This window comes from Rhopilema esculentum, chromosome 13, assembly GCF_057945365.1.
Source record: "Rhopilema esculentum isolate cy_ngs chromosome 13, ASM5794536v1, whole genome shotgun sequence".
NCBI lineage: Eukaryota > Metazoa > Cnidaria > Scyphozoa > Rhizostomeae > Rhizostomatidae > Rhopilema > Rhopilema esculentum.
This window is the reverse complement of record NC_142827.1, coordinates 11,709,851-11,732,118: the sequence shown is the minus strand read 5'-3', so window position 1 is coordinate 11,732,118 and position 22,268 is coordinate 11,709,851. Positions and strand designations below refer to the sequence as shown.

General features: G+C 37.1%; 2 protein-coding genes across 2 annotated transcripts; one reads left to right on the top strand and one right to left on the bottom strand.

The window, feature by feature from the left end:
• Window positions 1–62: 62 nt before the first annotated feature.
• Window positions 63–9,785, bottom strand: LOC135691608 (uncharacterized). The gene is made up of 7 exons (XM_065209509.2): window positions 9,194–9,785; window positions 8,992–9,057; window positions 6,072–6,127; window positions 5,095–5,170; window positions 2,551–4,532; window positions 2,189–2,246; window positions 63–1,921 (listed from the first exon to the last, which is right to left on the bottom strand). Exons 1-7 carry the CDS (start codon window positions 9,297–9,299, stop codon window positions 1,278–1,280), a joined length of 2,988 nt encoding a protein of 995 aa, XP_065065581.1. The 5' UTR covers window positions 9,300–9,785; the 3' UTR covers window positions 63–1,277.
• A 4,084-nt stretch (window positions 9,786–13,869) lies between these two features.
• On the top strand, window positions 13,870–21,452 carry LOC135691688 (uncharacterized). The gene is made up of 5 exons (XM_065209637.2): window positions 13,870–14,072; window positions 18,154–18,224; window positions 18,552–18,615; window positions 19,607–19,648; window positions 20,077–21,452. The coding sequence occupies exons 1-5, from the start codon at window positions 14,010–14,012 to the stop codon at window positions 20,344–20,346; spliced, it is 510 nt and encodes a 169-aa protein (XP_065065709.1). The 5' UTR covers window positions 13,870–14,009; the 3' UTR covers window positions 20,347–21,452.
• Window positions 21,453–22,268: the final 816 nt, after the last annotated feature.

Sequence of the window (22,268 nt, the reverse complement as noted above, 5' to 3'; positions counted from 1 at the left end):
GATTCATGATGGATTTTAGAATTATAATGATCAGCAGAAAGTATCGAAAGTAAAATCGCAGATACAAAGGGTTGGTTTTAATTCATTAAACGTCTTCAAGTCAACAGCAAACAAAAAACCTCTTACGTCCTTTAATACTAAAACATTCCTACCGACTGCGCTATAAATAATCAGACATATTTTTGCATAGGCACAAACGGTAACAAACTGCCTGTGGGACTCATTGCATGGTTCTGCAGGCACATTACAGGATTTTGTGGGCACTTGGCAGGAATACTGACTTTAGAATATATGTGATCGATATTCCTGCATAATGAGCTCAAGCGCCGTTTTGTGAGGCAGATGAAAATATCTGAATTTTTCCAAAAAACGTCAGAAGGGTCAATGTTTTGATAGAATGCTTTAAAAATTGACCTATGCGCTGAAATTTCACCAATCTTGATCCTTGCCCTGAACCCATGTAAGACGACGAAATCAATCGAGTTCCTGCAGACTGCGTTTTCCGTTTTCACAGTTCGTCCCTTAGGCGAAACGTTGCATCTATCAACATTTAAGAAATAAAAAGTTAAATACATAACGCTGATTGAGGTTTAATTTACATTCAATGCGTCAACCTAAGACTGGCAAAATTCAAGGTAATCTGTTTGGAAAATTGCAAATTGCCATTCCACACTTACATGTTTCTGGATTTGCAGGCGCGCTTTAATAACCATCTTTGTTATATTGATATGAAAATGCTTAAGAAAAAGATTTCTTATTGATATTCTTTTTACAAGGAATATTTTAATTTCAGATAATTACGACCATTTCTCAAAACATATATTCCTAACATTTGCTAAAACCGAATTTAAGGCTACAAAGACGAGGTTGTATTCTGAAATAAATTGTCATAATCTTAAAAGCGCAAGTACGGGGTATTTTAACTGATATTTATCTGAAATAGTTTTATACTTGAACGAATTAGCAGAATTTGATATATTTACAATACGCTATAAATACATGCTGCCAAGACAAGAGATCGACTCTCGACTGAAACTAGTTCCATCTGCGATAAAGAGATAAGCGCGTTTACTAGAAAATATCAAATCTATAGTGAATATTTTGTTAGCCAGGATTCTTGCTAAAACGAAGGAAATCCAGCATTTCATAGCGTGCAAAAGTCAACGAAACATACCTTTTCAAAACACCATAGCTGGAGATTTACTGGTAGCGACTGACAATCTCTTTTTACAACGTAGAAAATTAAAATTAACATCTATAAATAACTATTTATAACACTAGAAGTCCCATTTTTCAGTGTCGTGAGAGTCCGCCGCCATCAATAAATGATGACTCCCTTCAACATCAAATATCGACAAGGGGTCATGTGATTTTGTATCCTCGTACAAATTAGCAGACATTAGATCCAAATGCAAACCATCAACACAGTGATGGTTATCCAAGTCTTTACCTACTGGTTTATCGATTTGTCTATTATGAGAACTGTTAGTGTTGTCCAATTGGTGCAAGCCAGGCCAGTCCAAGTCATTTGCTGAAAAATACGATTGATCGGTCTCCATGTCAACGTCATCTATATCCATAGAGTTTAGAGCTAGTCCATGTGCATTGTGGCCAGTGTTCATGGCATTAGACGACGCTCTGTGTGGAATATTATGAAGCGATCCGGTAGCTAATAGAGAAGGCGTCGTGTTTAAGTTCAGACCAGCACCAAGTAAGTTCAAATCGCCCGGCAGCGACCCATAAGGGCGTTGCGAAGTTAGTACATGAGGTGTTAATGTTTTGTTTTTAGAACTCGTTAAGTGGAATGAAGAAGGTTCTCCCTTGACCTGCATCTCATTTTGCAATGTCTGTGCGTACCGTGCATACCCAATAGACTGGTTTTCATTAGCATCTAATGGCGGAGCTGCGCTTCCAGAAAGCTCTAGAAATGCAAAAGAAGAAACACACATGCAGTCATAATTAAGGCAGACAGGTGACAACATCGACGTTACAACCCTTGTCAATTATTTGCTAATATTTTGCAGTACTATGCCCTCATTGGACATATACAATGAGTTGGAAAGCATGCTCGAAGACGCTTTCTTCCAAACCGTTCCAAAAAGTGTTTCATTTTTATTCACAACATTGAAACCAGCCCCACCCCTGAAAGTATCTCTCTATGATCAATCTACCATTAACGGGCACTTACCTCCTAATATGTCCATTAAATCATCGGACGCATCCGACGGACACTTCATGTTCGTTTCCTGTAAACAAGAAATTAAAGATTTCCACTAGTACCACAACAATGTAGCAAGTTAAATTTCCATGATTGAAATAGCTTCTATTACAACTTTCAAAACATCTCAAGCAAATAGAAACCTGTACAAAGTTTTAATTTATGGAAAAAGGCAGAATGATGTAGTTGGATTTATACATTATTTTGTCACTTGCAATGAGTCAATTTGAGTTTCTTTGTAACTTAACAGAACGCAAACCAGCTAAACCAAACAAGCAGACACTAATTTGGATTTTCAAGACTTTTCAAAATGAAGGCTATTAAATACATACCATAATTCCACTTGGTAGTGAAAATGTACGCAAATCTTTCCCGTTTGTTTTAATATATGTGCCAGCATCATCTGTCCTCTCTGTATGACAATTTGCAGCCATATGTGCTGAGCGGTCTTGACTCGCATACATGTCAACGGTTGAACGCGACATCAGCGGATCAGTCTGTGACCTATCTCGAACCTGTCCGATATTAGTCTCGTACTGACGATTATGCTTACCACGAGTCTGGCCACCAGTGTTTATTTCCCATTGGTAATGATGTGGACTGCCTTGCTGTTCATTTCCTGCGCTAACGTGCTCATGATTTTGTAGATGATGACAACTCTCTGCTTGCTGAGAGTTCTCTTGCATGCTTTGCAACTTGTTTAGTAAGGACGTATGACGAAAATCTGCAGCACTATCGGTTTCTGACGGTTCATAAGAAGTCTGTGTTTCAATAGTTGCTTGCGGCTTTGAAGCCTGATGATTTACATGTTCACTGAGCATTTGCAATGTCAACGCATCGATCACAGGATTTGGATGTCTGTCAAGCGCTGATGTAAGGTCCAACAATGCATTTCCTGCTAATGTATGCGTTGCTGGTTGCGACAAATGAATTTGAACTTCGGAAGTATTGATAAGTTGTTGATTAACTGACTGGCTTACAGATTGGTCAACAACTTTCGGGAACGATTGGTTCGGTTGGCTCACGACTGAGCTCATGACATTCTGCAATACTCTCTGATCAATGGACGACACAGAGGCTGGCACTTGCAAAACTCCTTTGGTATGAAGACCACCATGTACCCCTAATTGTTGAACAGGGACATTCTCCGACTGGCCATGCCCTAAGACAACCGAGCTTGGAATCAACTGATACTGAATTTCTGATGATGGAACAGCTTGGACCAGCTGAAATGTTTCGCCATTTTGCCCCGCATACGTTGTTACTTTGATAAACGAGCTGCCATGAGCTGTTGTTGGGCAAGACTCTTGAACAGAATCCTGAGCAGAACTGGTGTTAGTTGGCATGTTAGCGGGGACTGGTGAAAAAGCAACATCAGCAAGTTTCTCTTCGGCTGTAGCTATTTTCCTGTCTTCGTACGACTTAAGTCGCTCCAGCAACTTAGCCTTGGACCCTGAGACTGGCAATCCTCTCTGCCTCAGTTCAGAACGTAGATCAGATACTTTCATATCGTCAAGCCCGGCGCAATTGCTGTATGAAACTGGAGCATTCGTTGGAGTAGGTGACAGCTGAGATTCATTTTGACAATGAGAACTCTCTTCCACATCCATTTTGTCCTTAACTGGGTCCTTAAGGGAACCATTTATTGCTTCAAACAGTGCATTTTGCTTCATTACTTGCAACTGGAGAAACATTTGTTGCTGCTCCAAAAGGCGCTTATAACGATCATCAAGGGGAGCTTGATACGTTGGAGGCATTATCCCTGGAGGTTTGTATTCATGATACTTGTATCTTTTTATCTTTTGCTTGTTTTGCGACTGTTGCTTCTTTCTATTGCCTTTCGATTGTTTACGAATAGCGGGCTCCTTTGCTCGTACATTGTTATTTGAGAAAAAATCCGATGTGGACACAATGCAGCTTTCTAACTCGCTAACTGCACTAGACACATTATTGCTCACAGGAATGCTTTCAACTTTCACATGTTCTGAAAACGCTCGAGAAAAAGTATCAATAGGATCACCTGCAACAGGAGACAGCGAATCTATCGAACAGCGACTGGCATCAACCTCAGACAAAGGCGAATCTGGGTACAAGCTGCTTACTGGAGATGTAGATACATCCCTACAACTTGGGTGAAATGGAACACAACCATGCTTAACTGCATCTGCAAAATTCGGTTCAACTTTCAAGATGTTTTCCCTAACAAGTTCCAAGGGGCCAGGTCTATTGAAAAGCTGCTCGTTCAAGGAATCTGCAATCCGGTGCCTTTCTAAAGCTGACTGTTTCCCTTGCAGGGAGGCATCTATTTTAGAATCTGTAAAGCCAAAGCATCAAGGTTTCAGTGTTATTAAGAATTAGGACATGAGAGTTATAGCAAATTTCACATCGCAATACTTCTAAAAAGGGGAAATTACTGCCATAAACAGAAAGGAGGAAGTCATTTTCGTAGCAGGACGTGTGCAGCCAAATACTACAAAACACTGACTTCTCAAAGGAAGTTGTCTTAATTTCTGTCATGCTAGCTACCATAAGGTGAGTTAATGATCGAATGGCAAGCAAAGTCAGAGCAATAGGTTAATAAACTTTAATGCAATCAGAGATTTCTGTGTAAAAACCAACACAGTCTGTAATAAAAGACACAAACATCCAGGCTTTTGCATGACAACTTGCATGGCAAAACATGATTTTTACAGGTCCAAAAACTTCAAGTAGGTTGAGCAAGTTAGGAACTGGTATTTCCAGCTAATGAATACAAAACATTACACAAGGTTTACCTAAGAGAATATGGCACCCAAGAGGCGCTCTAAAAATCATGCACATCTCATTAAACACAGCAATAGCAGCTGTTAACAAATTAAATATCAAATGAAATTTACCTGCTAAAATGTGACGCTGAACAAGCTGCTGTCTACTAGAGCGTACCCTGATCTTTTTCTGCAAAATGTCACCAGTCTAAAGACAAAATATTTTGAAAAAATCTCAATTGCCTTTTGCAGATTTATTAGCTTTAAGTTTGGAAATTTCCAAAAAAGAAACTGTTATGCTTTCAGTTGCTTAGTCTTATGTGAAAGTTGAGCAAACAAGGGCTAAATTCATCTGCAAGTAGTCAAAGAGATAGAGATAGTTGTGAAGTGTACAGTTTGATGAAACTGCAGTCAACAGATTGTACAGTCCATGTCCTTTTTCCACTCATAGGATATAGGTATAGGATATAGATTGTGAGAGCACTTGTACAGTGGAAAAGGGGGTTAAAACCCAAACAGTTTGGGCATGTGCAATATAGATGCCCTTAAGATCTTGTTTGTATCCTCATATTTGCTTTGGGAAAAAAATCTAAATATTTGGCTGCTTTTCATCCCAATTATTTTGTCCTGTTTACCATGGATTAGCCCATACTTGCCTTAGCCTGATTTGATTACCATATTCCTTCTAATAAAGTATTCCCGAGCCCTTATTGAATCTTTTGAGGAAATAGATGTCAAGAATAATACAAGGGCGTGTCTCACATAATGGGCATGGGAAAAACACAACATTTGCTAATCTTACCCAAAATAGCATGTCAAACTATTGAATGAACTATCAAATAATGAAACTATAAACTCCTAAAATATCAATAAATAATCCAATTAATAGTAGTTTAAAGCATATACCCCTACTGTTAAAGATTCTTTGAGCTCTCCTTAAATATTGTAGAACTTTCTCCTCTTTAAAATCAGGGTTTGGTTTAAAATAAAACATTGACAAGTTGTTGCTTTCTTGTAATTAGCCATCACTAACTAAACAACACTAACTAAACTAACTAACTAACTCACTCACTAACTAACTAAACAACACATCACTAAACAACAATTACCTTAGCTCTTTCAAGTTGATGGATTTGGGCAGCAAGACTGGGAGATGCATGATTTGCTGTAAAATAATACAAAACAGATAATTTAAAAATATTCTAGCATATATTTAAACCTGTGGGTGCAAATTAATACAAATTAGAATTATAACAGAGCTTTAACTAAGACTGACATCCATATATTTATGCTTAGAATAATGCAATTCCCACTTAAGAAAACAATAAAACAAATCCAAACTTTGAATAAAACATATACCACTAGACAGAAAAAAACACAAACTTACAAAAATATTGGAAAAACAATAGCAACAATCTGATTTAGGAAAAGATCAAAATTGATATTTAAGACCTGTTGTTTTTAAGTCTTTGATCTACACCCTTTTTTCACTGTACTAGGCACACTTTGGGCAAACAGATACCACATTTACACAATAAATTTATATCAGCACAACTTTTTGTTGCCTTCTATGCAAAATTGCTATAAAAATATATGGCTAGTAAACTGGGGGTAAAATAAATTGTGCACAGGTGAAGAAGAAATTTGCTTAAGGTTGTTTAACTTAATAAATTGTCTACTGGCATTGTTGGATGCAACCGCAAGATTTTATAAATAAGTGGCTATTCTCGCAATGGCTTATCACAGGAGGAGATTCCAAAGACTTGCATTCCTAAAAGAGAGCCAAATACCAAAAGTATGGAAAACTTAGAAAAGAGAAAGAATGACTTGTGGAATTTTGATATAAAGAGGAAAAAGGGTACTTGGTGCTCAAACTTCATAAGAGTTACCACTGCTTCAATTGCTAATTATTCAAATCAACAAGTCTTTGCTATAAGACTAATCTACTCTTGAGTGTACATGACCAAATACAGAGCTGTGTGTTCTGTGTAAATGGGAGAGAAAATTGAACAAATAGAACAATAATCACAATGTAAATGCAACCTTTGAAAAAAACTTGCATCAGAAAAGACTTTTCCACTACAGAGTAAATAAGACTTCATTTACAAGTTAAATATCAATTAAAATTGTCTGGTCTGCATTCTTGAGTCAATATTTCCTTTTTAAAACAAACATAGTTGTTTATACTCTAAGTTCAACAAAAAATACTGGATAATCTTTATCAGAAGACTTCCCTTAAGTCCTCTGACATCTGCTACAAATAACAGACTAACAATATACAGATCCCTATATGAGGCTAGCAAAATCAATATATAAGGCTAGCAGTGGTGCCCCCTACAGAACAATGTTGGTTTACTATCAAACAGGTTAGGATTTTAGAAAGCCCTTTCTTTTGTTTTGCACTTCTTTTACGACATTTCTCTAAATTATCAACATTATTTTAGGGGGAAGGGGCAGAAGTAGTAATTTTTTTTCATGAAAGGAATGAAAGATATCAAATGCAGCGTAAATAGCCGGGTGTTCCAAGTACTTTTGGTAGGCATTAACTACTTCGCAACAATTTAGCAAAAAATACTTCTTTCAGCTTGATAATTGTTAGATCAATATAATCAATATATCTTATGACTTAATACATGGACAAATTTTTGCATGTAAACCATTGTCCTTGCATTCCAGTAGGCACTCAACTGCAATAAAAACTTTCTTCTTTCTAGCACAAATTTGTAGTCTGTATAGGTTTCAGAACTACTAATCTTTCATATGATCTGCCATTTCAATTAAAGTAGAAAGGTTGTCAAACTAACAAATCTTTCATTCCTGCATTGACTAGCAGTAAAAACATCAACTGCCCAAGAATAAATGGGAAATTCAAGCACACAACCCAGTGAGTTAAAGTATGTCACTGCAAATATGATTTAATTGTATCTAGCTGAAAAATTCAAGTCCATATTGTTTTCTACTGAATGTTCTATTAAAACATAAATACTAATAAAACATGCTTATTACAGACCACTAGCAAGGTAGAAACCTTCATCTCGTGTGAGTCAATGTTCCTTTAAATTTCCCAGTTTTAAATATCAGCAAGGACGCATAAGCTATTTGCCTTAAGTACAACCTTTGGAATAAATATTGTGCTTTTCTCAAATCTGCAACTGAATTTTGTTATCAAACAGAAAATATATAATATTTAAATTGATGTATCTCTACCAGTCATAAACTGTTAAACCATCATTCTTCACAGGTATCCTTTCTAAAACTACTTCTACCTCACTTATAAACATTAAACTATCCATTATGTCTGCTCTTGTATCCATTGTTATCCATTAAGTAAAATATGTGAATATGGCTGTACACAAATCTATCAAATATTGTTGAAAACAAATCTGCCAATATTCCTGTCTCAGTTTAGTAGTAAAAACCAGTAATTTTTTAGTTTATGGTATACACTGCATCAAAAAGTTAAATGAATTTTTAATCAATTAGAAATATGATATACAGTTCCTCCATACAGTTTTGAAAACCTATAGCATGGTTTTTAGAGGCTTCAACTTTGTCATTTAAAGCATCCAAGAATCTCGAGTTTACAATAAACATCAAGGCAATAAACATAAACATGTAAACACAGCTGATCTGTAGCACGGCCTAAAATCGTGTCTAAAATGCGTTTACTTTTGATACACATCTACCCAAGTACCTAGATCCATTTGTCCGTTCCATATAATAAGCTTAGATTGACAAATAATAAAACAACAAAAATTGTTTATGTTAGTAGGCAACGTAGGCTAGTAGGCAAAACCGATGATATCCATCAGCGACTATGTTTAATAAAAAGCGGATGGAGACCATTTCAAAAGGCTTATACCTTTCAACATAACACAAAATGGAAATAGCTTTGAAAATTGCTTTACATTTAGTAAACCGCCGCCCAATACTAAGGTTTTGCTGGTGTGATCAGCGACGAGTCGATCTAGCAATTCCATGAGATAATCAGGTACTTCTTGTCCTGGACGCAAAGAAATACGAACTAACCTGGTAAAATGCCTCTAACAATCAAGTCCTCCCTTTCTAACCTGTACTTTAGCCTTCTTTCCAGAACTAAAAAGAAAATTTTGGATTTGTAACTTTTAACTAAGCAAATATGACAAGGATAGAAAGCAGGAAATGCGTCAGTTCTATTTGTCTGGGCCTAGTTCTAAACAGGAGCGAAGACGATAAATGCACAAACACTTACCATCTCTATTACTAAAGAGATTATCCGTGGAAGGCGAAACCCCTCGAGCATGGAAATGTTCTTCACCAAAAAAGTTATTGTTGTCATCCTGATGATTATCCATCATTTATCAGTGTAACTTGCACTGAACTTGCCAACACCTGGCTGCCACTAAGGTAGGCATGCAATCCTATCTGTCGGTTGCCTCGCGTCTTCTCCGCAGCACAGTGGCCGCCTCCTTCAGACTTGCCCCGTTTACTAGCTAGACAATGGAGCCGTTGGAGCGCTGCGGAGATCAGTGTGTTATAACTTTTAAGTCATCAGCTTCTAGGAGTTTGAGGGCGTACTCAGCCTTCTTTGTCCCTGAGTTGATATATTTGATAAGCCTCACTATAATTCTAGTACAGTGCGTTCGGACCATAAGGCTTTTTTATACAATTAAAACCACAATAATAACAATTAAAACATAATATCGTGGAGTTCCCAATGCGAATGGTGGTAACAATTATCCCATTTACAACTTTCGTTATCTAGATTAAAGAAAGAAAAATACATTAACACAAAATGTGCAATCGCTGCAATTTAGGTAGTCATTCGATGTGCTATCAACACAGCTATGAAAAAGCAAAAGCAAGATTAGAAATTTCACTTAGTTCTGTGAATCATTGACTTCACATGGAACAACCCTAACGTCGTCCATCCTTATTTATGAAAAAATTATTGCTTCTAACGCTATTTTATGTTCATTAACATTCAAGTCAGGTTAATAGGCTATCTTAATTTTATGATTAAAACATTAATGGAGATCCATGCTCAATTCGATGTTAGGGAGCCATGTTCCCTAATGGCGTCGCAATGGTACAGTGGAAGAATGGATGCAGTATGAAAGTACCAAATAAATGCACAAAAAACTGAGCAGCTCCGGTCAAAATTACTCAGAAGAGTCTTGTTTCTTAGAAGAGCAAAAAGTAACAAACCACTCCCCCTTTCCTCCTAAGAAAGGATGCTGTTACAAAGGCCTATAACCAAAACTGTCCGATGAGGTCATACTGATGAGTATAAAGCTCTGAAACTTATCCTAGTCAACGCAGTTTCCAGAGAAGAGGGGCATGCTGCTGAAAACATGCACCATTTCAGCGTAGCATACCAAAACGTTTGGCAGGAACTGAAGATCCTTGCCCTACTTGGGTACCTGATTGAATTGGTTTATTCATATCTTGTCTGAAATGACGGTGCATTTACCAAGAGAGGTTCCTTTGTCTGTTAGAAGAGAAACCAAAGCTTATTACTGCTTGCTAGCTTCCTGGTAAGAATTTAGTATGATTGCGCTAAACTTGAAAAGATTCTTGAAACACAATATTTTGATTGGTATTGAGGAAGAAAAGATAAGAACCAGATTAGATAAAGCGGATCCAGGCATTTCATCAAAAACCATTTCGAACATCCTTGGCTGATAGTTAGCACGGGCCATTTGTTCCTTTGGAAAATGTCAATACCACTAATATCTAAGAAAAGTGTTATCGAAGGGACTGGAGCCCCGACCAAAGGATGCAGAACATTTGGCCCAACATTTGTGGCAAAGGCAATCTTGCATTATTTGGCCACCCATGTTCCACCTTTTGACGAGGACTTTACTCTTTGCCCTAGTAAAAGACAAAATTACATTTATCATGTTCATAGATTTCAGCTAGTCACTTGCAGATCTACTGGAGCAATCGTCATGAATTGGCCCCCACAATGGTCATTCATAGGGCCAATTATTTTTACTGGTCTTCCCGAATAACGAGAGCTTCACATAATAAACCAGCATAAGTTCCACTGGGAAACATTCTGATAGCTGTCAACAACTTATTAACGATGCAAGAAGGCTAGGTCAAGGGGCTAGGCCAAGAACGGGTACATTGATAATGTTAATGAACTTTTTGAAAAATTATGTTGTTCAGGAAGGATCTCCCGGTTGTGACCAAAACTGCTTATCTTATTCTATTAACAGTGGATAAAACATAATTTTACGATGGCAGGCCATATTCTTTTAGTAATTTGGGATTAGAAAATGGTTCTTCGTGCTGGAAGAATGTGGGGAATCCAAGGCCGCCTTGGTGTAAATGTATACTCCCTGTGACACACTCACTGAATAGATTCACAAACAAGTGCGTCTCTTTCAATGCTATGATAAGGTACGTTTTCCAGCTTAGGCCCGTATTGTTATTCTCCAAGAAATCAACAATGCGTCGTGTTTATCTATCTATCGAATTTCACATAATAGATCCTCGACTAAAAACCTAATCCCTACAGCAAGCTACTCTACCCTTATATACTGTTCGTCACGTGTGCAGCAATACAGTCTGGAATAAGTAAGTTACAGCATGTTACGTAAGGCTAATTTTAGAAGTTTTTACAATTATTTTAGTAAATTTTAATAACGTGTGCTACTTGCAAGCATTATTAAGAAATTGCTCGAAAGGTCCAGTTCACCACAGGGACTCGACATTTAAATGTTGCAGAAGAGGGTAAGCGGCCGCTGCCTCCTGAATTTCACTCATAAATCACTAATCACTGTTACTTCTTTTCTTACGTTTTTCTGTTTCTACGTTTATAAGGATAGAAGACTGTTCGCTATCAGGAGTACTGTGCAATGATATCATTCTATTGACCTAGCGCTTCATTTGATTTGCTTTCGGTACCATCAATATGAAGATATGCTAAAGTCAATATTAACGCCAATCGCTGATGTAGATAAAATTCTATATTCAATTACTTTATTCCCCCTTTATTCCACTACGCGGTGTTTTTCACCGTACTCCAGGTTGTTGCCATCAAGAGATTCTTGGCCAAAATGAGCAAAAAATTAATTGAGCAAAGAGACGGACATAATTCTGTTTGAAGGTTTACGGGGTCGTTTCACATCTTGGTTAGTTTTCAACAAAATAGGGATAGTTTTCCAATGTGACAAATGTTCACTATGCAGATTCAATTTCTATTAGGATGTGGCTCTGTAAGTGGGCTCATTCCATATTGTAGTGGTTTCGTTTCCTAGCGTAGTTCCTTTTGTAGTTTCCAGTTTTCATACTAGAGAATCATTTCGTATCATAGCAAGACTTTTTATTTTAGGATCGTTTCATAGAGCGGAGAACGATCACGGCTTGGCTGATCAAGCAGGATTGATCATTAAGTCACTTAGACTGATTGAAAACACAATGTTAGGCGCACCTTTCCAGAAAAGCTAACACTCTTTAACTTCTCTTAACTGACGATTTATGTGGGTCAATAACGTAGCCCAAAAAGCCTAGCTCCCTTGTGTGTTTTTTCCTACTCTGCCATTTTTCCAAGGCTAGCAAAATTAGGGAACCAAAGCTTTCCCCTTTTTCTGCAGCTTCAAAACTACTTGCTTCGCAAAAGAGTGGGGGGTCATGGCCCCTCCGCCCCCCTCCTGTGGCGTGGGCCCTGGAAAAAGGAGGTTGATACCATAGTATGGTAACTATGGTATGGTATGACAGATACGTCTCCTGCGTAAAACTTTATCATAACCGTTACAAACTCGTTATTGCTTGTTTTACGTTTAAAGGAATTTTTCAAATGATATTGATATAGGCCAATTTTTTTTATTACCTGACTGTCTTTTCCGTGTTGTATGAGATTTTAGCATGTTGTTCGTCAACTGGATTGGTCTTAACTTGGCCACGACACAAGAAACCACGAAATAAAAGAAGTCTAAGTGCTATCAATCACAAGCAGATCATAAGTGATTCTTCGATCGATCATGGCTGATTAGCGAAGCCGTGACTGACCGTTTCCCACATTTTGAAACGTTCCTATAAAAAGAAACCTCGCTGCAATTTGAAACGATCCGCTTATACTAGATTATAATAGGAAACTACACAACGATATGAAACAACACAAAGATTAAACAATTAGAAAGAAGGCCAATGTGTTTTTTGTAAAAATGTTTCTGTCTTGAAAAGACAGAATTATTCAACGAAAAAAGTTTAAAGATTTCAAGAATGCCGTACTAGCATTGTGACTTGCAGATTATTTTTGCATGCCCCCAAATTCACTACAAGGGTCTACAAGCACCTACATTCATTTAAATCCTCATCCGCCAAAATTTTACTTTTTAAATTTTCCTTCCAAAACTTTTTAAATTAATGAGCACTTAATTCTAAATGTTTTGGTACTGTTCACAAGTAGGCTAATTTTTCGAAAGCAGATATACCGTAAATCCTCAAATTGCCTCCTCCCCTCGAAAAAGCCCCCCTCGAATAGCCCTCGCCCTAGAACTACAAATTGTTGATAAGCCCCCCTCGAAAAGGCCCCCACTGCTACCGTAAATTCTCGAATTGGGCCCCTCAATTTGATGATTTTGCCATCTGAGGTTACCTATGGCGTTTTACTGAATTACCACAAAAATGTATACTTTTGATAATAATTAATTAAATGTTCATAAAAAAATTCCTACTAAAATAAAAAAGGTCTTTTATGTAATGTCTTCTTGATGTCTACAATAATTTTATAAGCCCCCCTCGTATAGGCCCCCCTCGAATAAGCCCCCATACAAAAGTATCGAAATAAATCAGCCCCAGGGGGCTAATTCGAGGATTTACGGTATGTATGATTGGTGCAGGGTGCAGGGTGCAGATCCCTCTCTGTTTGGTGCATCCAATGTACCTCATTTGGTGCATCTCCGCGTTTCCAAACATTGTTTCCAAATCAAATGAATGGGACCGAGGCTCATTAATGGCCACTTGCCACCCAAACAGAAGACATGCACTGATCCATGGAGATGAAGACCTGACTGTGGTTTAGTTTTATCAGTCTATCAGCTGCTCATCACACAACGATGGAATCGGTATGGGAGTCAAAGTTTACTGCCTTGAAAAAGCAATGTATTGATGTTGAGAAGGTTAGTGTTATTAAAGTTTTATCTGCAGGGAGAAAAGAAAAAAGTATAGTAATAAATAAATAGCATAAAAGGCAAGGCATGTAGTTCTGAATTTTGTTATATTCATTGTAAGTTCTTGTCCTTTATCTTGATAGACTTTAGAAAATAACTTTTATCTTTAGAATTAAAGCAGTATAGGCGTCCTTTGTTGGAAAGATTCTTTGCTGCCTTTTCTAAATTTACCCAGTTTAAACTCTGTTTGAAATTCTTTTTAGAATTTCACAAGGGTCCAATTGCCCTTGACTGGGCTGGACTGCAGAGTAGGACAGTTTCCAACGAGATCTCGGCTGTGCAAGAGCAAAATTTAAAATGTGCAAATGTGCACTTTGGTTTACTTTTCACTTCAATTGTGACATTAGCATAAACAACTATGTTAGATCCCAAAGTTATCAGGGGATATACCAACTTATTTTTTGGGTAGGCCATAGACAAAATCTTACGGTACAGGTGGGCCAGCTAAATAGGTATTCAAATCATCAGCAACTTTGAATTGAACAATTGTATGTATGTATTTATGTATGTATGATAATAATCTTTAACATGAATTACAAACTAGGGTAGTCATAGGTAGTGTTGGACACCTTCAATTGTTTTGCCAATCTGTCAATGCCACTATTTCTTTTTCGATAAAATTGTTTGTTCTTAGGAAACCATATCTAAAAGGAAATTTTCTGATGAATTTATTTTTACATAACAGTTCCATAGTTTGTTGTTGTTTTTAAATCAGCGCTAATCAATCCATGTGGGTAATGTCGGGCATCCATGGGTAATGGCGGACAGGCAGATTAAACACAACATAGTTTTGGCAATCTAAATAAGAATAGGATATAAGGCCAGGGATAATGCAAGAGTTTAATTCTAGGGTGGGAAATGGTAATATTTTCCTGATAAATGTCTTTATTAGTTGAAAACATGTATCATCAAAGGTTTGACAATAATGAGCTCTGACGGAAAAGGGGGATTCTATCCAAACTTGTATTATTCATTGTTATCTGGCAAAAAAAATATTAAACTGGAAACCTGCCTTCTCTTGCTGGGAATAGGGCTAATTTATTCCATCAGTATAGGTATTATCAAAATTTTCTGGCTGCGTCATTTTTCAGGGAATCATCCCATTAGCTGTCTGGCATTGCCCATGCGCACATGCAATATGCTTCGTCCAGGGATGTTGGGGAATCTCAAAATTGTGCCATGCGATGAGGATACTCATGTTATCCAATCAATATATTTCTCAATCATGCAATCAATCATAGCATGAAGTCAAAACAAAAACATTAAGCATTCCCTGATCACTGCAGAGAATGACATCTCAATTTTGAAGAGTAGAAAATCGAGGGAATTTAGGCCCACTCACTTCACTGACATGCATTCAAAACACATTTATCCATTAGCCCGCACAGCAAAAAGGCTCAAAAGAGAAAAAATTGAACATAAAAGGCACCCAAACATGATTTTAAAAATCTTTTCATAAAACGTTCATGATGATTTGAAAAAAATTATTCCTAAGTAGATTTGTCCGTGATTCCAGCATTACCCATGACTATCCTAAGTTTGAAAACTTGTTTTCAGTTTGGTTCAGAAATTAAAGTACAAATAATGTAAATTTAACACAAAAGCTCCTATAAAGCTTTTAAACATGATGGTACAAATGTTGAACTCAATCCGCTGGTGGAGAGGTAGCCAATTTAAATTAATAAATGAAGGCTGGCTAGGTGTCCTTCTGTTAAAGTGCCTATGAAATGAAATCTCACATATAGTTTTTTGCAAGAAAATGAAACTTCTACATGTTATTGCAATATAAAACTAAAATTTACTCAAACTTTTCACAGGAAAGTTTGTTTTTGCAAAGCATAAGAATCAGTGACGTCACAAGGTTTGCAGTTGGTTCCATACTACTTAGTCAGGTCTGCTAGTCAAACAATTGTGCAAATTGTGATACGAGCATGAGGTAGTTTGATACGCTGAAAAAGATAGGATATGGAGCCCAACTGAAATTTGCTCCCTTAGCTATTTTTAGATAGGGGCTCTTTGCCCCAAGCCCCTAACAGCCTTATCATAAGATCTCTCCCGAAAGTAGGTATAGTAGAACGAAACTTCACAACATGGGGCAGTTTGATACGCTACAAGAGATAGGATATAGAGCATATCTGAAAATTGCCCCCTTTTCTATTTTTAGACTGGGGTTCTTTGTTCCAGACCTATAAAGACGGTTTGATTGCATCTCAATCGTACTTTAGTACTACAGCACTAAACTCTGCAAAATAGGACAGTTTGATATGCTGAAAAATAGGATAAAGAACCCAACAGAAAATTGTCCCCTTGGGCTATTTTTAGACTGGGGTGTCTTGCCCAAGATCTTAATAGACGGTAAATGTTTTTTTATTCCTGGATCCCTTCACCCAATAACACCTTAGGATTACCGTAAACGCTTTTGAAACAATATTTGGTTTTTTCTCCCTGAAAGCCGACCTATTAATGCTTTTGGATTATACATAATTTGATGCACAGGAATGTGATGACTTCAACCATATCAAAATAATTGGCAAATATTGTAAAATGATACACTCCAAGCATATTGCTTAAATCAGTGTTCCATGTTCAAATGTTATTTGTACCCTTACGTTTTAGGTAACAAAATCTGGCTTATATAAGCAAAGAGCCCAGATCCTAAGCTACCACAGCATGTCTCAGATTTTTCAAATTCTTCCTCCATTTGAAACTATACCCTGTCAAAAACTGGTAAACAATTTTTCTACCCTCCTGTAGTTGTATTTGGCTATGAAAGATGAACCAGAGCAAATGCAAATATTCTGAGACACTCTTTGCTTACCCAACATCTGTCCTGGCGGTGTGCAAATTTTGAGCCATTTGATTGTTTCCCTGGATACCAAATAGCTTTTTTGTACCTGTATGTAGAGATATTGTGAATCCAGAGAAAACAGGAATTTACTGATGGCACTTGAAAGATACACTTGTAAACTACAGTGCAATCCGGGTCAAGTCATTTGTAGCTAAAAGATCAATAAACCTGTTTAAATAAAAACACGCTTACATGGGATACATGGATATGTCATGTGATTGTAACTAGTTATTGTGAATGAGACATTGGACCCAAACAGCAAAGCAAGGATAATCGGCTTAACATTTTCAGACCTCAACTTAAAACTTTGATAAAGAAATTATGGAAACCTTCATTTATATAGGATTTCTTCCATTTTCAAAATTTTTGTAAGTCACAAACATGGTATTATTGTATGCCTTGAAAGTTCAGCCACTAGAATGTGAAGAAATCAAGAAATGGATATTTTTATCCAGAAAACGTTTATCGTGACCTCAACTCGATCCCAATAGGTAGGTAAGAAATGTTATCAGTTCCTTAATCAAATCTAGGTTCAATCATCAATTCAAAAGCAAATTTGACTGAAGCACCCATTCTATGCATTATCAGTGCTGTACATTCTTTTTCAGAAATATGTTTGTTTATGTGTCGCTTTTTCTTAGGTCTTCATTGTGCCTATTATAACATTATTTGTTTTACCTTTTATGCAAGTATTAGGTTAAAACTCATGTAGTTAAAGATCCCATTATCTCTGATCACTATCTCATAAGCATTATCTCTGTGCAGGGAAGCCAATTGTGAAAATTTGTAGATATTATGAATGACCAAGGAGACTTGAGCTCTGTTAAATTCCTGTAAGCATTGCCAGTAGCATGCAAACAAGCTCTGCATTGATCTCTCTTTTGCAGGGCTCTTGTTTGCCTGCTTGTCCATCTTTGTTAGGTCACAACCACTGGTCACCACTATAGCATTCCCCTCAGGCCATTGGTCACTACTGTTGGGCAGGGGAGGTGTGACACCCCCTGGAAAAAAATTATGTTGCAAAAATTGTGTTTTTCCTGTAATTTTATGGGAAAACATTTTCACAAAAGGTTCTTCTAATGTTATAAGATGACACTGAATCAACCTTCTATATGTAGTTGACTAGAGTTTTTGTATTTCTCCAGCAGAATCGATGTGAACTTTATTTCTTTTGAATTTTAGAACAATCTGAAGCTCATGAATAGAATATACCATATCAAGAAGATGACAAAACGAGCTCAAAAGGAAAGGAGGTTAGCTGCCTGTTTAGAGTTGTGGCCTTGAAAAAGCTTGTCTCTTCCTTTTGCATAAAACAGAGCTTTTCACTGATGATAAATGTCTACTTAGCAAAAGTTTTTAATGCTGCGACGCCCAAGTCTAATTACCTTTGGCCTATTCTTCCTGTTTTGCAATATCCGAAATTTCTTGAGCATATTGCAGTCTTAAGCCCCTATCCATGGGTTTCCGCAAAAGGCTGAAACCTCAAAAGATATTAGAATATTTGCTAAAGCCATCTTTATCTCTTGCGTTATTACATTGCATTTTGTGAATGTAAGTGCCGGATGTCATCTTTTTTTCAGGGCGATTATGGACCGACTGGATATGCACAATGATAATTTTCGATACTTTGACCTGTATTTTGAGGTAGGTTTTTCTTAATAACTCAATCTTCAATATACAAAATCAATTTTGCTGCGTGAACAACCAGGGACTCTAGAATCAAAACCTTCAAAGCCTCAGCAAAATAAAAAAATAAAAAAATGGCAAAAAGCAATGGCAAGCTTTTTGTTGTTATTTGTCCTTCTGTAAAGGTATCAATATATCCAATTATATGTGATAATCAAGCCTACCTGCTGATATTATCATGTCAACACGAATGCTTGTGTAGTTCAATAAACGCAAGGACATTCTTGGACCAGAATTCCTTTCAAGTTATTGTATTTCGAGTTGTATGCCTTTTTTTTCTTCAATTTTTTTATCCAGTAGAAAACTGGTCTGGTGACTGGATCAACCTCCGATCCTTCTTCAATGGGCAAGACACTAGGTTTATTGTTGCCGTCATCGAGTATTAAATTAATTCTTGGCCTCAGCTCTTCTATTTCTTTTACCCTGATTTCGCACACAAATTTTTCTTTTCTCTAGCAAGGGCATTGCTTTTAATACACATAAGTTGTTTTCAAATTTTGTCTAACTGACCTTGCTTGGCACATTTAATCCCTAATAACTTGGCCAAACAGCTTTTGCTTTGCGTTTAAGCCCGATGTTCAATTTTATCTTCGTTTGTTTCCCTAGTGTCAGCTAATTTCCGTTCCGTTCCATGTCTGCAACCCTTCTGAAACAAGACAACATTAAAACGACAAATAAAAACACGTGGCAAACCCTATGCATTATTTTCTGACATTTTTCAGTCATGTTCTGCAACGTGGGCTTGGCTGCTTATGGTTGATTGATTGCTTTAGACAGTTTTCTCTTTGACATTGCATCTATGTCGGTGGATGGTGCTTCTCTTGACCTAGGCGTATGAGAATGACCAGTTTGTTTTGTTAGGTTTAGGTATTTGAAGTTTCTGAAATCTCTTTCTTTGCTACCATCCCTTTGTGTGTTTTTCAACAGGCAATGCTCAATATCTTTTCAGGCCGATGTCTTGAAGGAAAATGCCGCGGTAAAGCCACAGAAGGTATTTGAAACAGACGTGCCTCTCCTTAACATCCTTAACATATTCCAAGCGCAAATTTTCATGCACCCACAGGCAATAGGGGAATTAAACCGATGGCTTAAGCTGCTGTTTCTCACATCTACAGGCCTAGTTGGGGATTTCTTACAGATACTTAGTACGAGATAGTTGTATGAAATCTATTTCCCTGGCGCATTCGTCGCAGCGACAGTCTTTTTGATCGACACTATCTTTTGTTGTCTTTGCAGTGTCCTTCATTTCAAGCATTAGATAGAACTTTAAACGGGTCCTTTGCAGATACTGTGGCAGCCATTTGTTATTGAAGAAAATTCAATGTGGCCTTTTTTCTTGTTTTAACAAGTTACGTTTAAGTTTGTTAGGATTATGGAGTTGATTTGCTATTATGAAGCCAGCACCTTTCTCCACTTCAGAGATACGCCAGAATGTATGAAAGTTCAAGGGGAAGCTCTGCAAAGCGTTTGGGTCAGGATATGGCATCTGAGTTCAAAGATGTTGAGATGACTCAGGAAGAAAGAGTTGCTCCACGGCGGGGCCTAGTACTGTCCCCAAATTTAACCTCGTTTACAGACAATTCCGATTTGCAGAGTAACATTTCGCTGCCACAGATACCGTCACCAACGTTAGCAGATGTCGACCATCCGTTCGGTATGGCCACTATTCCATCGCCTTCGTTCCGATAGTTGAGAGGAACCTCTCACAATTTGAATCAGACTGATACACATAGAAACAGGCTAATGCTCGGTCCTTTTGTGGTCGAGGTGACATGGGTACAATGTTGATGACTATAAGGAAGGACCTGATCATAATTTTCTTGTTGTAATTATTGGCATGTACACGTTTGTAGCTTCTTGCTATCAACAATGCCTGCCAAAATTACCTGGAACTCCAAGAGATTTGCGTTAAATTTTTTTGTATTTTTCATTTCTTTCCCCAAATATAACTACTTTCGCCCCCTTTCCCCAAATCCAATGTTGGCAGTTCAGGCAAATATCAAGAATTTTGCAGGGATTGTAGAGCATATACAAACTTTAAGAAATTGTTAATCGTCAGCCAGCAGTATGTCTTGATTCATCCCGTGGAAATTCAACGACGGTTTCCTCAATTCACGATCCCTTTTATACTGCAAGTCAAGGTTTAACCAATGAAAACCAAGAAATGGAAAAGACGAAATACATACAGCTTTAATGGCAGCTCTTTCCATTGCAACCATCCTGTGGCAAAATACCTTGTTTTAATATTTGACGATGATTCTTCCCATCGTCGAGCTTTTATGTTCAATTAGAGAAAAAAAATTCCCAGGCACGGGATACATGAATGACTTTTATGCCTCCCAAGATTCAACCTTTAGTATGTCAACAGAGAGTCGAATTTATGTCTGACGCAGCCATTAAATGGGCTTGTTGTTGTTTATTTGCTTTCATATTAATAGCTAACAGTAAACTGTATACTAAATTAACTAAACCAAATCAAGCAATGTCAAAATGTATACGAAAGTTATAATTGAATGAAATTAAAACTACTCTTTATTCACATTCATTAGGCGTTAGATTCATAAAAAATCTTAAGTATTTCAAGTTTTCAGCGAATTCCGTTTTGTTTGGTAGGCCATTCCATATTTGAAGCCTAGCGAACCAAAAGTTACTTGATTTGGTCCTACATGCTTTAAGTCGTAAGGATTTCTGGAAACTAGTGCAAAGATCCTAAGTGTAAAGAAAATTTTTATAAATAGTGGAAATAGATTGTCAACTGTTTCTTAGATTACATTACAAAGAGTTCTCTGGTGCGAGACTTGTATTGTAAATGTATCTTCCTGACTTTTTGAGTAAATCATTAAATATGCTCTGATGATCGTTGGAAAGAAATCTTAGTGCAGGCTCTTGTACTTTTGCAATTTTCTGAAGCGACTTTCAGGAAGAAAACACACAAAACAAAAGAACCATAGTTAAGTTAGAGTAAACAAAGCTTTTTACTAGGGCCTTTAAGTGCTCAAGTCCATTATATGATCGTAACGTTTTTAGAACATTTAGTTCTGTTGCAGCTTTTTTGCTAAGATCCAATGTTACACCTAAAAGTTTTTACATTTTCTTTTTAAATTTATTTCACAAGCCTGTGAAACTCCTGATAAAACATTTTTCAAGGAATTGTTAATTGTTTATCCGGACACAATGTTTTCAAAGTAGGAATAGATACGCATTTTCATCAGAATCATATTTATCGAATTTTACTATGAGTAGGTCATGTGGAATACAGCCAAACGCTTTATAACAGAAATCCACGAAAATATCCCCTACAGCAAAGTCCTCATCTAGCTTTTTTCTCCAGTCCCTTTGGAGCTTTTGACCTTCAACTAAAGCCGGTTTATCTTGGCACAGTGTGGGTCTCACCTTGCTTAATAAAGCCTTAATACGAGTATGCTGTTCATTTTAAATAATAATTGTCATTATTAGTAAAGAAAATAATTATACTACGCAGTTATAACGGAGATAAACGTTATTGTCGATATTCAAACCCTTAAATGGTACAAAAGCCAGTATTAGCTTTGGCAAGTACCCCATTAATGCTCTAACAATTCACGCTATAGTTGTGGGAGAACAGATAGCAA

Bases quoted from the DNA above. Each gene is read 5' to 3' on its own strand.
- LOC135691688 (XM_065209637.2), top strand. From the start codon at position 14,010: ATGGAATCGGTATGGGAGTCAAAGTTTACTGCCTTGAAAAAGCAATGT. The intron at 18,225-18,551 runs GTTAGCTGCCTG...TCTTTTTTTCAG, and splicing joins CGAGCTCAAAAGGAAAGGAG to GGCGATTATGGACCGACTGG. The intron at 19,649-20,076 runs GTATTTGAAACA...TCTCCACTTCAG, and splicing joins CCGCGGTAAAGCCACAGAAG to AGATACGCCAGAATGTATGA.
- LOC135691608 (XM_065209509.2), bottom strand. From the start codon at position 9,299: ATGATGGATAATCATCAGGATGACAACAATAACTTTTTTGGTGAAGAA. The intron at 9,058-9,193 runs GTAAGTGTTTGT...TTTTCTTTTTAG, and splicing joins TCTCTTTAGTAATAGAGATG to TTCTGGAAAGAAGGCTAAAG. The intron at 2,247-2,550 runs GTATGTATTTAA...TCTTGTTTACAG, and splicing joins CACTACCAAGTGGAATTATG to GAAACGAACATGAAGTGTCC.